At 38.6% G+C, this 15,169-nt stretch overlaps 1 protein-coding gene across 5 annotated transcripts in view; it reads right to left on the bottom strand.

The window, feature by feature from the left end:
• Positions 1-15,169, bottom strand: part of LOC134205852 (dentin sialophosphoprotein) — a 118,846-nt gene that overhangs the window by 55,839 nt on the left and 47,838 nt on the right. For all 5 annotated transcript variants that reach the window (XM_062681491.1, XM_062681489.1, XM_062681490.1 and 2 more), the window contains exon 2: positions 2,619-2,887. In XM_062681491.1, the coding sequence (XP_062537475.1) occupies positions 2,619-2,777 (159 nt within the window). In that variant the 5' untranslated portion in view covers positions 2,778-2,887. The remainder of the gene's footprint in view (positions 1-2,618; positions 2,888-15,169) is intronic.

Below are 15,169 nucleotides of genomic sequence, written 5' to 3'. Positions count from 1 at the left end.
GCATGTGTGCAACGGGCAGCACTGTATATCCGGCCCTAGTTTCAAGATTGATGGGCATCTGACCTCAAACCGAAATCTCATCAAGGTCCTCGGAGACTCCATTAACCGAGGACTGTCCTTCGCCCCTCGGTCAAAGCCGGCTGCAGATCAAGGATTTACTTTGTTAAAATGTTGTCAAGACCGCATAGTACAAATGAGAGCGCTATTCGGTATCGTATCGGCCAAGCATTGATTGATAGCAGATGGTTGTACGGACTGGAGCACTGAATTGTGTGGCACGTCGGGAGCTTGTCAGCATACTCTCCCCAGTATTTCACCATCACCTCTTCATAGCTTCCACATTTCTTCCTTCCAAACCCGCTGAGACTCCCTTTTTGCTATCTGTTGTAGGCGGCAATTTGGCACTACCGGAAACCACAGGATCCCTCTCCTTGTTCAAATGATCGGTTCATGCGCACGACGGCCGGCCTTAAGATCCCTGGCACAAGGTTCACTAATGCGAAACGACCTTAAATCACTGGCACGAAGTGAGGAGCTGGCACTCCTCCACAGCCATCATAAACCACTCCATGGTTTGAAAGAGGGGACAATACGAAAGCTCTACAAAGATCGGCCGCCGAACTATTAAACACTGTATTTAGTTACCATGAGCACCGTTACACTGACGGTCAGCAAAGCCGGCGTTTCACGACATCGGTTCCTCCTGCTGACTTTAAAGCCTAGATCAAAACGATCGTCAGCCAGGATTGGGCGAACCAATGGGCAGCTTCCAGGACCACTCAGCCAAGGAAGGTCAAAGGATCCCCGGCGCACTGGAATGACATGCTCACTGTCCAGTGTCAAGGACCAACAAGCCATCTCTTGCCTTCGTACTGGTTACACTCGACCGGGACCGGGCCACAACCGGAGACATTCCCCTGCCATTGCTAAAAATCCCCATCCAGGAAATGTAAACACACCATCTGCAGTGCTACGATGTCGAAAGCCGTTGAAGTGTCCCGAACCGAACATCCAATCGCTAGTCCCTTTTCATTACTGTGGTATTCACCGATTGTTCCAGTGTGTTTATCTTGTTGATTATAATCGTTAAATAATTATAATAATTATTCGTTGCTTGTTTTCTTTTAAGCTGACTTGCAGGGTCCGACACTAGCCCCTTAAATCTCCGAATGACCATTGTGCAAGATTTGCTTAGAGTCCTTCCCTGAGACTCGGACGATAGAGAACATACGCTGTTGTGAACCGTACCTGTTTGGTAAACAGACGCTCGGTGGATTGCATTTGAGCTAGTACGAGCCTGGCAAACCCCACTACATCCTACGTAAATCCTACTACTGGCAGCGGCCTGGGGAGGGGTCATCAAGCCTTAGACATAGTCCCTGCTGCCCATGAACTAAACAATGATTTTGCAGCGCAATCATCGTTTAACACCCTTTTGAAGTACACCCAATATACCACCTGAATTTCCTTTGATTTCTTGTAATTTTTTTCATGGGGTTAACTCATAGTTTCATCAACGCTAAAGGTCGGAATCAACTAAAACCCACCCGTGTAAAAAAAGAACTGGGTGTAAAGCTTTCCGATAACTGCACAACTAACTATCGAATTGCAGCTAAGAAGCATTACAGTGAATATTTATACAGATATTGAACGCCTACTGTAAAACAGAAACCCTTTTATCTAATTTGTGTCATGTACTATACTGCCCATGATCGCATATTTGTAACAATCGACAAAAGTAGGCATAGGAAAAATGCAACGATGAAGTTTGTGATATGCATTATTATGGAAATCTAACGCATTTTCAAAAAAAAAAATCTAAAAATTGCACAAACGCTTTTTGCCGTTAAAATCATCGGCAGTTATACCTGCATTACTTAATATTTGAGTGTAAATCAATTGTGCTAATTTTTGTTTAAGGAACATGGCACACCGGTGAAATAATTTTCCAGTGTTACAATTATGCGGTCACTATGCTCGATGTTACAAAACAACTTGGTAGTTTTTTCAAGATTTTTAGAACAAACTTTCAGATTTCACCAACTTAGATGAAAGAACTAACAATTTGAAGACAATTCATGAGCCTAACTCAAAATCGCAAAAAAATGCAATTGTTACAAATATGCGATCATGGGCAGTATAGTATGTCATGTAGCTCTTACAGATCTGATTGCTGAGATTAAAAACATACTTAATGACAAAGTCATCTTTCTTTGACACTGCCATTCAACGCGTCCAAGAATGGTCACAGTGAACGAAATCATGGCAAGTGTAACTGAAGATGTCGCAAAGTTGAATATTGGCCTATGGTAGCCATTGCCTTGCCCATATGACGTGTCGTTTTGCAAAAATAAATCAATAGTAATACGATCATGTCTAGAGAAAACTGACAAATAAAGGTGACCTTCACAAAAACATAATTTTCTAGCTCCACGTTTCTACTGTAACACCCTTATTTGAGTTTTCTGAACCTGCTTAAATATTATATGAACCTCAATCGAGTTTTTTCCTAATAATTTTTTGGAATAGCATAGAAAAAATTAAGAAATCGGTAAAATATATTAATCATACGAAGTGCATCCACATATTTTATTCTAGTTCTAATTTTCGTCACTCACCTGATCCCCTTCCAGGGGAATCTTCATCAGTTCGATGTCGGTCTTTGGTTCGGGTGCGGGCGCGGGCGCTGGGTCCGGGTTCGGTTCTGGCACTGGGATGGCCATCACGGCCAGCGCACTGCACGCTATCACGACTATCACCTGCAGTAGGTTCTTCATTTTGCGGTTTGGCGCGTTGCGAGTTTTGAGTTTCAGTCGAGTGGTCGATGCGTGTGTAACTTCAAGACAAATTTAACTAAATTCGATAGACGGAGACGGGAGCCAACAATCTGCGAAAGGAAAAAAAATGCAAATAAGAACTGCTTCGAGGATCAGTCAAGTGGAACTCGAAAATGGACGGCACAGTTTTGTTTCTTCTTCCTGCGAAGCCGTCCAAGAAGGAACCAAATTAAACGTTGTATCATTCCCATGACGCAGCATTTTTTTTTTCGCGGGTTTCAACCCTTTCACTAACTACACCGCGAAAGAGCCGCCCCGTGGTGAAGCTGCCCGGATCGAGTTGAGTACCACTGCGAGTGCAAGCCGGCGAGAGCGAGACGGAGCGAGATCTGGTTTTGATCACTTTCTGCCTGAAGGTCGTCGGGCGTTGATTTCTGTTTCGTTCGTCTGTTTGTTTACGACGGCCGACGAGAGACTCGTTCGAACAGCAGTAGGTAGGTATGTGACATAACAAGGCAGGAGAGCTCAGCTCAATAGCAGCGGAGAGGTACCCGCCGGCCTCAGCTGATGCGGGATGTGCGAATTGGATTACTCATGCGTGAAGTCCGATGGTCACCGGCCGATGGTCATCTCGCGTGCGGCGTTGTTGGTTGGTTGGCGAGCGCGCGGTGCGGAGCGGACCCGCTCCGTGCTAATGGGTGTAAATTGGGATGATGATGATCTTCGGTGGCTGTTGTTTTTGCTTGCGATGCGATTTACGATGATGATTGGCTTACGATTTCTTCGGAACTGTTCAAGGTGAACAGCCGATGGATTTGGCTTTTTTATTGTTAAATTGAACCACTTTAGCATACTTTGAAACCATAACCTTCTCAACAATTTGCACGCCATTGCAATGAGGCGTGAATTGCATGACTCGGCAATATTTGGTGCGACTCCTGATTTTTGAGAATGATGATGAGTCGATCTGAGACTTGAGGCTGTCCGTAATTCATTGAAAGGTTTTGAGCAATGTTCAAGAGATCATTGAAACCAATTTGAGACAATATTTTTTAGGCAATTTGAGATGGGGTAAACCAATAATCATAAACCTCCATAGAAAAGCATTGTATTATATGTCCAGAAAGACGATGCAAATTTTCCGCTGCACTTTGATGACATCTTATGAATCTCATTCGAATTTCCATCGAAAATTCATTCAAATTTCCGTCGGAAGTTCATTCGAATTTCCAACGGAAATTCATTCGAATTTCCAACTGAAATTCATTCGAATTTCCAACGGAAATTCATTCGAATTTCCAACGGAAATTCATTCGAATTTCCAACGGAAATTCATTCAAATTTCCAACGTTAATTCATTCAAATTTCCAACGGAAATTCATTCGAATTTCCAACGGAATTTCATTCGAATTTCCAACGAAAATTCATTCGGATTTCCAACAGAAATTCATTCGGATTTCAACGGAAATTCATTCCAATTTCAACGGAAATTCATTCGAATTTCAACGGAAATTCATTCAATTTCAACGGAAATTCATTCAATTTCAACGGAAATTCATTCGAATTTCCAACGGAAATTCATTCAATTTCCAACGGAAATTCATTCGAATTTCAACGGAAATTCATTCGAATTTCAACGGAAATTCATTCGAATTTCAACGGAAATTCATTCAATTTCAACGGAAATTCATTCAATTTCCAACGGAAATTCATTCGAATTCAACGGAAATTCATTCGAATTTCAACGGAAATTCATTCGAATTTCCAACGGAAATTCATTCGAATTTCAACAGAAATTCATTCGAACTTCCAATTTCAAACAGAAATTCATTCGAATTTTTAGCGGAAATTCATTCGAATTTTTAGCGGAAATTCATTCGAATTTTCAACGGAAATTCATTCAATTTCCAACGGAAATTTATTCAATTCCCAACGGAAATTCATTCGAATTTCCAACGGAAATTCATTCAATTTCCAACGGAAATTCATTCAATTTCCAACGGAAATTCATTCAATTTCCAACGGAAATTCATTCGAATTTCCAACGGAAATTCATTCAATTTCCAACGGAAATTCATTCAATTTCAACGGAAATTCATTCAATTTCCAACGGAAATTCATTCGAATTTCAACGGAAATTCATTCAATTTCCAACGGAAATTCATTCAATTTCAACGGAAATTCATTCGAATTTCAACGGAAATTCATTCAATTTCAACGGAAATTCATTCGAATTCAACGGAAATTCATTCGAATTTCCAACGGAAATTCATTCGAATTTCCAACGGAAATTCATTCAAATTCAACGGAAATTCATTCAATTTCAACGGAAATTCATTCGAATTTCAACGGAAATTCATTCGAATTTCCAACGGAAATTCATTCGAATTTCCAACGGAAATTCATTCAATTTCAACGGAAATTCATTCGAATTTCCAACGGAAATTCATTCAATTTCCAACGGAAATTCATTCAATTTCAACGGAAATTCATTCGATTTCCAACGGAAATTCATTCAATTTCAACGGAAATTCATTCGAATTTCAACGGAAATTCATTCAATTTCCAACGGAAATTCATTCGAATTTCCAACGGAAATTCATTCGATTCCAACGGAAATTCATTCAATTCAACGGAAATTCATTCAATTTCAACGGAAATTCATTCAATTTCAACGGAAATTCATTCAATTTCAACGGAAATTCATTCAATTTCCAACGGAAATTCATTCGAATTTCAACGGAAATTCGTTCGAATTCCAACGGAAATTCGTTCGAATTTCAACGGAAATTCGTTCAATTCAACGGAAATTCGTTCGAATTCCAACGGAAATTCGTTCAATTTCAACGGAAATTCGTTCGAATTTCAACGGAAATTCGTTCGAATTTCAACGGAAATTCGTTCAATTTCAACGGAAGTTCATTCGAATTTCCAACGGAAATTCGTTCAAATTTCCAACGGAAATTCATTCGAATTTCCAACGGAAATTCGTTCAAATTTCCAACGGAAATTCATTCGAATTTCCAACGGAAATTCAATCGAATTTCCAACGGAAATTCATTCAAATTTCCATTGGAATCTCATTCGAATTTCCATCGGAAATTCATTCGAATTTTCATCGGAAATTCATTCGAATTTCCATCGGAAATTCATTCGAATTTCCAACAAAAATTCATTAGAATTTCCAACGGAAAGTCATTCGAATTTCCAATTCAACGGAAATTCATTCGAATTTCCAACGGAAATTCGTTCGAATTTCAACGGAAATTCGTTCAATTTCCAACGGAAATTCGTTCGAATTTCAACGGAAATTCGTTCGATTTCCAACGGAAATTCGTTCGAATTTCAACGGAAATTCGTTCGAATTTCAACGGAAATTCGTTCGAATTTCAACGGAAATTCGTTCGAATTTCCAACGGAAATTCATTCGAATTTCCAACGGAAATTCATTCAATTTCCAACGGAAATTCATTCAATTTCAACGGAAACTCATTCGAATTTCCAACGGAAATTCATTCGAATTTCAACGGAAATTCATTCAATTTCAACGGAAATTCATTCGAATTTCCAACGGAAATTCATTCAATTTCAACGGAAATTCATTCGAATTTCAACGGAAATTCATTCGAATTTCCAACGGAAATTCATTCAATTTCCAACGGAAATTCATTCGAATTTCTAACGGAAATTCATTCGAATTTCAACGGAAATTCATTCAATTTCAACGGAAATTCATTCGAATTTCCAACGGAAATTCATTCAATTTCCAACGGAAATTCATTCGAATTTCCAACGGAAATTCATTCGAATTTCCAACGGAAATTCATTCGAATTTCCAACGGAAATTCATTCAATTTCCAACGGAAATTCATTCAATTTCCAACGGAAATTCATTCGAATTTCAACGGAAATTCATTCGAATTCAACGGAAATTCATTCGAATTCAACGGAAATTCATTCGAATTTCCAACGGAAATTCATTCGAATTTCCAACGGAAATTCATTCGAATTTCAACGGAAATTCATTCGAATTTCCAACGGAAATTCATTCGAATTTCAACGGAAATTCATTCAATTTCCAACGGAAATTCATTCAATTTCCAACGGAAATTCATTCGACTTTCCAACGAAAATTCATACGACATTTCAACGGAAATTCATTCGAATTATCAACGGAAATTCATTCGAATTTGCAACGGAAATTCATTCGAATTTCCAACGGAAATTCATTCAATTTCCAACGGAAATTCATTCAATTTCCAACGGAAATTCATTCAATTTCCAACGGAAATTCATTCGAATTTCCAACGGAAATTCATTCGAATTTCCAACGGAAATTCATTCGAATTTCCAACGGAAATTCATTCAATTTCCAACGGAAATTCATTCGAATTTCCAACGGAAATTCATTCAATTTCCAACGGAAATTCATTCGAATTTCCAACGGAAATTCATTCGAATTTCCAACGGAAATTCATTCGAATTTCCAACGGAAATTCATTCGAATTTCCAACGGAAATTCATTCGAATTTCCAACGGAAATTCATTCGAATTTCCAACGGAAATTCATTCGAATTACCAACGGAAATTCATTCGAATTACCAACGGAAATTCATTCGAATTTCCAACGGAAATTCATTCGAATTTCCAACGGAAATTCATTCGAATTTCCAACGGAAATTCATTCGAATTTCCAACGGAAATTCATTCAATTTCAACGGAAATTCATTCGAATTTCAACGGAAATTCATTCGAATTTCCAACGGAAATTCATTCGAATTTCCAACGGAAATTCATTCAAATTTTCAACGGAAATTCATTCGAATTTCCAACGGAAATTCATTCGAATTTCCAACGGAAATTCATTCGAATTTCCAACGGAAATTCATTCGAATTTCCAACGGAAATTCATTCGAATTTCCAACGGAAATTCATTCGAAATGATCGATAACATCCTTGGCAAAAATGTCGGCGGTGGTGTGATGTCGAAAACTATCGGCGTGGTGTCGGATCATCTTATCTCTAATCATAGCAACAGTACTGAGTTAAATTATTCGGACATTATTATTTTTCTTTGAACGAAATAGTGCATGTACCTTAATAATAATTCGGACAGGTCCAATGAATATCAATTAAAATGGAAATTGTTTGACCTTTAAAAACGATTTTACAAAACCCAGCCCAGAACGATTGACTTGAAAATGTCACGAAAGTTAACAGCATTATATTTTTATTGACAAAAATCACATCAACCCCAGATACATGGGCTGGTAAAAATTTAATTAAAATGTGCCGGGGTAAATATCACTCAAAAGATTTAAAATAGATTTTGTATAAATTTTTAGACTTCTAGAACGCATAAAACTAACATAAATAATGCGATCTACATACTTCGAAAGTCATTACTAAACTAATTCTCAGAATCATTAATATTCCGAACCAAGTCCTGCAGGAGTGACGTCAAGCTGACGAACCCGCTGGAAGAATTTCGGCAAACTTGAAGTCGTTAAACATCGAACGACCGTTGATTATCCACTGCATACACAAGTAATGCGTCATTTGAATATCATTAAAACACACACATCGGTCCCAACGGTCATTTAAGTCAAATAAGACATCACTTTAGTTATCTCGACAGAACAGAATCGAATGCTTCGGCTACTAAAATGTAAAATCGAATTCTGATTCGGCTGGACAAGCTTGGCCACTGCTACCACGTATTATCGCTTGTTTCAATATGCGAAAAAAAAAACGGATTGCGGCAAATTGCTCCACCGAATCGAGAACACCCAATCTACAACAGGTTTGAGTAGTCGAGCAATCGACAACAACGTTTCAAGTCAGGTTTAACGCTTGAGCCTTAAGCCTGATATTTAAAGGCCGAAACTGGTTAACCCCACGCCACGCTGCCGGTGTGAAGTTGCTCTGATTGAACGAGCAGCACTTCGAGCGATTTCGAAAGAGGTTTGATTTATCAGAACATGGTGAACATCAGTCCGGTCGGTATGAGCAAATTATTCTTTATTAATGCAATTATAATCATAAAAAGATTAATTTGATCCAAACTGGTGATGGTTACTGAATGCCAATACTGAAACAAAGCTTATAGACATTAATGTTTAATACCTCGCCGCCTCTCGAATGACTTTGACCGAGGTTGTTGATCGCTTTTTTTTTTTGAAAAAAATGAAAGCAATTCAAGCTGATCGGCGACATCGCGAAAATCGAGCAATCAAAGCGCGCGCAGTGACCCTCCGCCTGCATGCCAGGGTAGGATCACATGACTGGCACAACTGAACTGATTGCAAACGGCGAGGCAGTCGTGCAGACCAGACGAAAAAAAATAGTAAATAAATGACTTTCGTTTGTTGTTCGCAGAGTCGCAAGAAGTGCCAACCTACGTGATTTTTATTGTTTTGGGTTCGGCGAAGGGTGGAATTATCGGCAGACGATAAAATGGAAGGCGATTGGTTACGTACCTAATCGTTTGTTGCTTGGTGTTGATTAGAATTGGCAGCAACATTACGTGCGTATATTTTTTTTTGCGTGTGTTTTTTAATCAAAACGCTCATTGATAATTACGAATGTTGAATGAAGTAAAAATAGATTGATAATCGCGAAATCGACCGAATGCATTCTATTTAGATTTGCCATTTTCGTACATACAACAAAGTTGCATATCATTCGATTGAGCGATAAAAAAAGATCTTCCTCAGAATCATTAGCTATTTTTTATGAGTGTAATAACCATATACTTTTTTCAAACTAATTCTATTTGCTAATCAACCAAAGTATACTGATCTGCAATAGTCCGCGAAAAGGTAGCTGCAACAAACCGGACTAAGAGGGTATTGACCTCAAGATTTTGTGCTACGATTTAGAAGAGAAAAATGATTCACCCCAAAAGCCGTTTCGCCACAAGTTCATTATTCTGAAGGTCTATTTAGAAATTCTCGGGTCCCTCACTAAAATTTGCAGCTGTGCAGCATAAGAGAGTATCGCATCTATAAATATGGACATGGATTTAGAACTACTGCAACTATTGGGATTAATTTTCAAATTGAACATGTGAAATGTTTAATCGTTATTGAGCGTCTTAGGGAAAATGTTACAGAGTAAAAAGACTTCACTACAGTCAAACCTCCATGAGTCGATATTGAAGGGACCATCGACACATGGAAATATTGAGATGTGGAATAGAAAATTCTAGGAAAGTTGTTTGAAGGGACCATCACAGTAATCCAGAAAAGAATTTTTAATATGGCACAATCTGCTTTCATGAGTCGATTCGAGTCATGGAACATTGGCTCATGGAGGTTTGACTGTATTCCATTCCACTACATATATAGATTGTAGTGGAAGTAAATGGCATGTGAAATGTGTTTCACGTGAACTAAGGTGTGGCATCTTTTTATACATTCTCGAGGAAATCTAATCATGATATCGATGAGCAAATAGTAATGAGAAGTGTTCGATTGGCCTTTCCCGACAAACCTTCTGTATCGTTTTATTGACTCAGTTGATTCTTTGACTTATTTTAGGTCAACTTTTCCCAAGAATTCACACTTTCTTTTAAGAGTTGGCCTGATGTTAGGCCAAAATTTAATTACAGCATAGAAATATTTATTGTTTGAAATTATGAAAAATAGTTGGAGGCGTAAAAATGTGGATACTTTGTGAAAGGGTGCGTGCGTGTGTGCGTGTTCAAACTAACCACCACTGGCTAGCAGTGATGCTATGGAAGAAAGCTGTCTGTTTTAAATAGTTTTACTGTCAGATTTAATCAGGGAGTTAGAAAGTGCTCCAAAGATCCATTTCAGACTGCCTGGTATTTCATAACCAGTCCGAGGTCACTTTTGCTTACAATAAGCCCCGCCTGTGTATGCTACCATTATCAATTGGATAATGGAGCCATAAGTAAACTTCCGAAATACTCAATCCAAGACGTATTTGATTTTGATATAGGAAACATATAGCAAGAACATAATGAAAAAATCTCACCAAATTAATCCATTTCCATGAAGCTTCCACATTAAAATCTTTTTTTCACGTAGGGGAACTGTTCCGATCTCCATCTCATTGTACATATATCCATCTCATAGCTAAACAAAGAAATACAGCACCAAATTCGTCGCTTCTTTTTGTCAACATGCGTGCTCACTGCTGAAAAAAATCACAAAAATAATAAACAAACCAAATTCCTTTCCATTGCTTTGTTTTTGATGGCATGGAAATAGGAGCTATGAGATGAAGTGGCGAACTGTTCCCCTATATTTCTTAAAATAAATCACAAAACGGCACTTTTTTCATCAGAACACTCACGCACGTTGCGGTATACCTATCCGGAAGTTTTGGAAACCTAAAACCGGAAAAAATCAAATAAAAACTTTACGATATCGAAGACAAAAATTCGCTGTCAGAAAAAAAAACACAGCCGACCGCACGCAAGGCTTACTTTGATGATGTGGATTCTTTGAGAAAGTTGATTTTAAATAAGTTAGGAATTGAATTGAGCGAACTCTGATTGATCCATCAAGCAGTAATATTTTTCTTGTGCATTAGATATATTAAAAAATTAAAGGAACTAAAGGACAGGATTCCATGTCGAATGGAACTTGTTGCAAGCCAATCGGTTTAAGATAAGTGCCAAAAAGATTCTTCTTCTTACTGGCATTACATCCCCGCACCGCCTCGCAGCTTAGTGCGCATTTAGCACTTCCACAGTTATTAACTGCGAGGTTTTTAAGCCAAGTTACCATTTTTGCATTCGTATATCATGAGGCTAACACGATGATACTTTGCCTAGACCGGCACCGGGAATCGAACCCAGCCACCCTCAGCATGGTCTTGTTTTGCGTCTGCGCGTCGTGCGCGTCTTACCGCTCGTGCCAAAAAGATACTGAGTTTTATTTTGCGCACATACATACACACAGTTTGTCGAGCTAAGATGTTTGGCCGACTTGTTCATTTCGCCGAAAATGCCATTTAATTGTCGTTTAGGAAAAAGGATCACTATGGAAAAGTGGGAAATGAGAAGCGAGAGTGAGGCCTCTTACTTCTAACTTCGTACTTCACACTTTTCACAGTGAGAATAAGAAGTGAGAAGCAAGAAGTGACTACCTCATTTCTTACTTCTTATATCATACTTTTCACTGCGAAGACGGAGAAGTGCGAAAGGAGATGTGAAAAATTTGGCTTTGGGACAGTTCGTCGAATGACATTTCGTCGAATGACGTTTAGTCGAATGACATTTAGTCGAAAGTACATTTGGTCGAAGGGACATTTAGTCGAATGGACATTTAGTCGAATGGAAATTTAGTCAAATGGACATTAAGTCGAATGGCAATTTGGTCGAATGGACATTTAGTCGAAAGGACATTTAGTCGAATAAAAATTTGGTCGAATGTTGGAAGTGTTTAGTCGGTAAAAAGGTAATTAGTTAAATAGATAATTCGTCAATAGATTTTAGATTAAATTTGAGTAAATAATCCACAAGACACATTGATAAGCTGATTAGAGGAATTCAGTGGACATGAGGAAGTTCAATCAGCAGCGAAAGAAACGTATACGGATGTCAATAAGGTTGCAGAAACACCAGGGTCTCCAGCAACTAACAGAAACTGTTGGAGACCCTGGTGGGTTATAGAAAAATTAAATCCTACAGAAATAGTAAAATATTTGGTACTGATGGTGAAATACCCTCTAGTCTATTTTTCGGCACATGGTCAAAAACCAATGATACCAATGTTATTTTGCCAATACTTCATTGTAGTCGGCTTTGGAACATTTAGTCTAATGACATTTCGTTGAAAGGACGTTTAGTCGAATGGAAATGGTTTTCTTATTCTTTTCAATATTTATACAATAATTAGTTCAGAATAAAATTCCAACCGTAATTCGTTAATTATTGACCGAGAATTTAATTCCGACCAAATAGTCATATGACCTAATCTAATCGACGTCATATCTACTGACGAAACATCATTCAACTGCATTTCTGTTGACCAGGTGAAATAGATTCATCGTAGTCGGTTAGAGGGGTTCGCCAAAGTCAATATCCAGTCGGGAATATTCTCGTTTTCATATGATTTATTCTTTTTATGAACCCACCATTCTTTGGAGCAATAATGATGTGACTTTTATAAACACTACAATAGATCATTCATTCTAAATTGTTACTAATCAAAGTTCTTTTTTAATAGCCATTCGACGGAACGTTATTGGACTAAATGTACCAAGATTTTTAATTCGAAAATCCGCTTTTGAACAAACGTCATTCGACAAAATGTACGAAGATTCTTCATTCTAAAACCTGATTTCGACTAAATGTCCATTCGACGTAGTGTCCTTTCGACCAAATGTCCTACGTCTCTAGTGGATTGAAAAATCATTTTCGACTAAATGTCCCTTCGATCAAACGTCCATTCGACGTAATGTCCTTTCGACGAAATGTCTTTCGACGAAATGGTATAGATTCGAAAAATTTAGAGTGGGAAGTGAGAAGTGACACGTCTAACTTCTCACTTCTCATCTATCATTTCTCACTTCTCATTTTGAAGAGTGAATAGTGCAGAATGAGAAGTAAGACGCCTCACTTTTTGCAGTTAGAAGTGAGAAATGAGAAGTGAGAAGTGAGACGTTGATATTTCTCACTTCTCACTGCGAAAAGTGAGCTCACTTACCATTGCGAGAAGGACGAAGTGAGAAGTGCGAAGTGAAAAGCGACAAATGAGAAGTGAAAAATGATGAGTGAGAAGTGAGGCGTCCTACTTCCCACTTCTCATTTCTTACTTTCCAATTCACATTGTGCAAAATAAGAAGAGCGATGTGAGAAGTGAGAAGCCTTACTGCTCATTTTGCACTTCTCGCTGCGAAAAGTGAGAAGTTTGAAATGAGGAGTGAGAAATGAGAAAGGAGAGATGTGAAGTGAGAAATAAGAAGTGAGATATGAAGCGCTTCACTTCTCACTTCACACTCCTCAATTTTCACAGTGAGAAATGAGGATTGAAATTTTGTTTTACTTTTTGCACTGAGAAGAAGGAAGTGAGAAGGACGTCAAATGATCCAGTCTAGTTGACCAAATGAAATATTCGGCCGTATGACATGTTCGGCTGAACGACCTATTCGGCCAAATGTCCTATTCGACCAAATTACCTATTCGGCCAAATGACTCGACCAGATGTGTTTGGCCTAATGGTTTGTTCGGCATAGTGGAATTCGGCTAAATGGCTTTCGGCCGTATTCGATTCGGCCAAACAACCTCTCCCGTGTAAGAAAAAGGCAAAAACGTAATGCATAAAAAGTAGAAATAGAAAAACATGGAAGAAGTAAGAAGAAATAGAAAGAATAAAGAAGAATAAGAAAATGAAAGAAAGAGAAAAAATCAAAGGAATTAGATGAAAACAGGATGCAAAAAGAAGAAATAAGAAAAAGACAAAACAGAAAGAGCAAGATAAAAATGAAGGAAAAAGCAGGAAGAAGAAAACAGAAAGAAAAAAGAAAGATCCAGGAAGAATGAATTAATAGTTAATAAAGAATTGGATAAAAAATAAAAATAAAATATAAAGCAGAAGACGCATGCGAGGAAGAAATTTTTGGGAACGGTGATATGAAGAAGAAGGAAGGAGAAAAGGAGTAGACTAGTGTGAAAGTAGACAGAGAAATCAAAATCAAAAAAGCACGAAGGAGAAACGAAGCAAGATGAGAAACAAGGGAGGAATCCTCCTTTCAAGAGGCTCGGAATCCTTCTTACAAGAGGCTCTGAAGCCTCCTTTCAAGAGGCTCGGGAGCCTCCTTCCAAGAGGCTCGGGAGCCTCCTTCCAAGAGGCTCGGGAGCCTCCTTCCAAGAGGCTCGGGAGCCTCCTTCCAAGAGGCTCGGGAGCCTCCTATCAAGAGGCTCGGAAGCCTCCTATCAAGAGGCTCGGGAGCCTCCTTTCAAGAGGCTCAGGGCCTCCTTTCAAGAGGCTCAGGAGCCTCCTTTCAAGAGGCCTCAGGGCCTCCTTTCAAGAGGCCTGGGAGCCTCCTTCCAAGAGGCTCAGGAGCCTCCTTTCAAGAGGCCTGGAAGCCTCCTTTCAAGAGGCTCAGAAGCCTCCTTTCAAGAGGCTCGGAAGCCTCCTTTCAAGAGGCTCGGAAGCCTCGTTTCAAGAGGCTCGAAGCCTCCTTTCAAGAGGCTCGGAAGCCTTCCTACGCAAAGAAATATTGAAAGTTATATTGAAAGAGTGTTGAAATTGTTACTAGAGAAACTCTGGGAGTACTTAAGGAAACTCATTTTCTAAAATAAAAAGATAAAAAAATGAAAAAAAAAATACTCAAGTACCACTCTTCTTTGAATTCGTTCTAAACTCAATTTCAGTACTGGATTTTGATATTTCTTAGTGAGTTCAGTGCGTGCT

Source organism: Armigeres subalbatus, chromosome 1 (assembly GCF_024139115.2).
Source record: "Armigeres subalbatus isolate Guangzhou_Male chromosome 1, GZ_Asu_2, whole genome shotgun sequence".
Taxonomy (NCBI): domain Eukaryota; kingdom Metazoa; phylum Arthropoda; class Insecta; order Diptera; family Culicidae; genus Armigeres; species Armigeres subalbatus.
The sequence above is the reverse complement of the archived record's forward strand: the minus strand, read 5'-3'. Positions and strand labels throughout refer to the sequence as shown.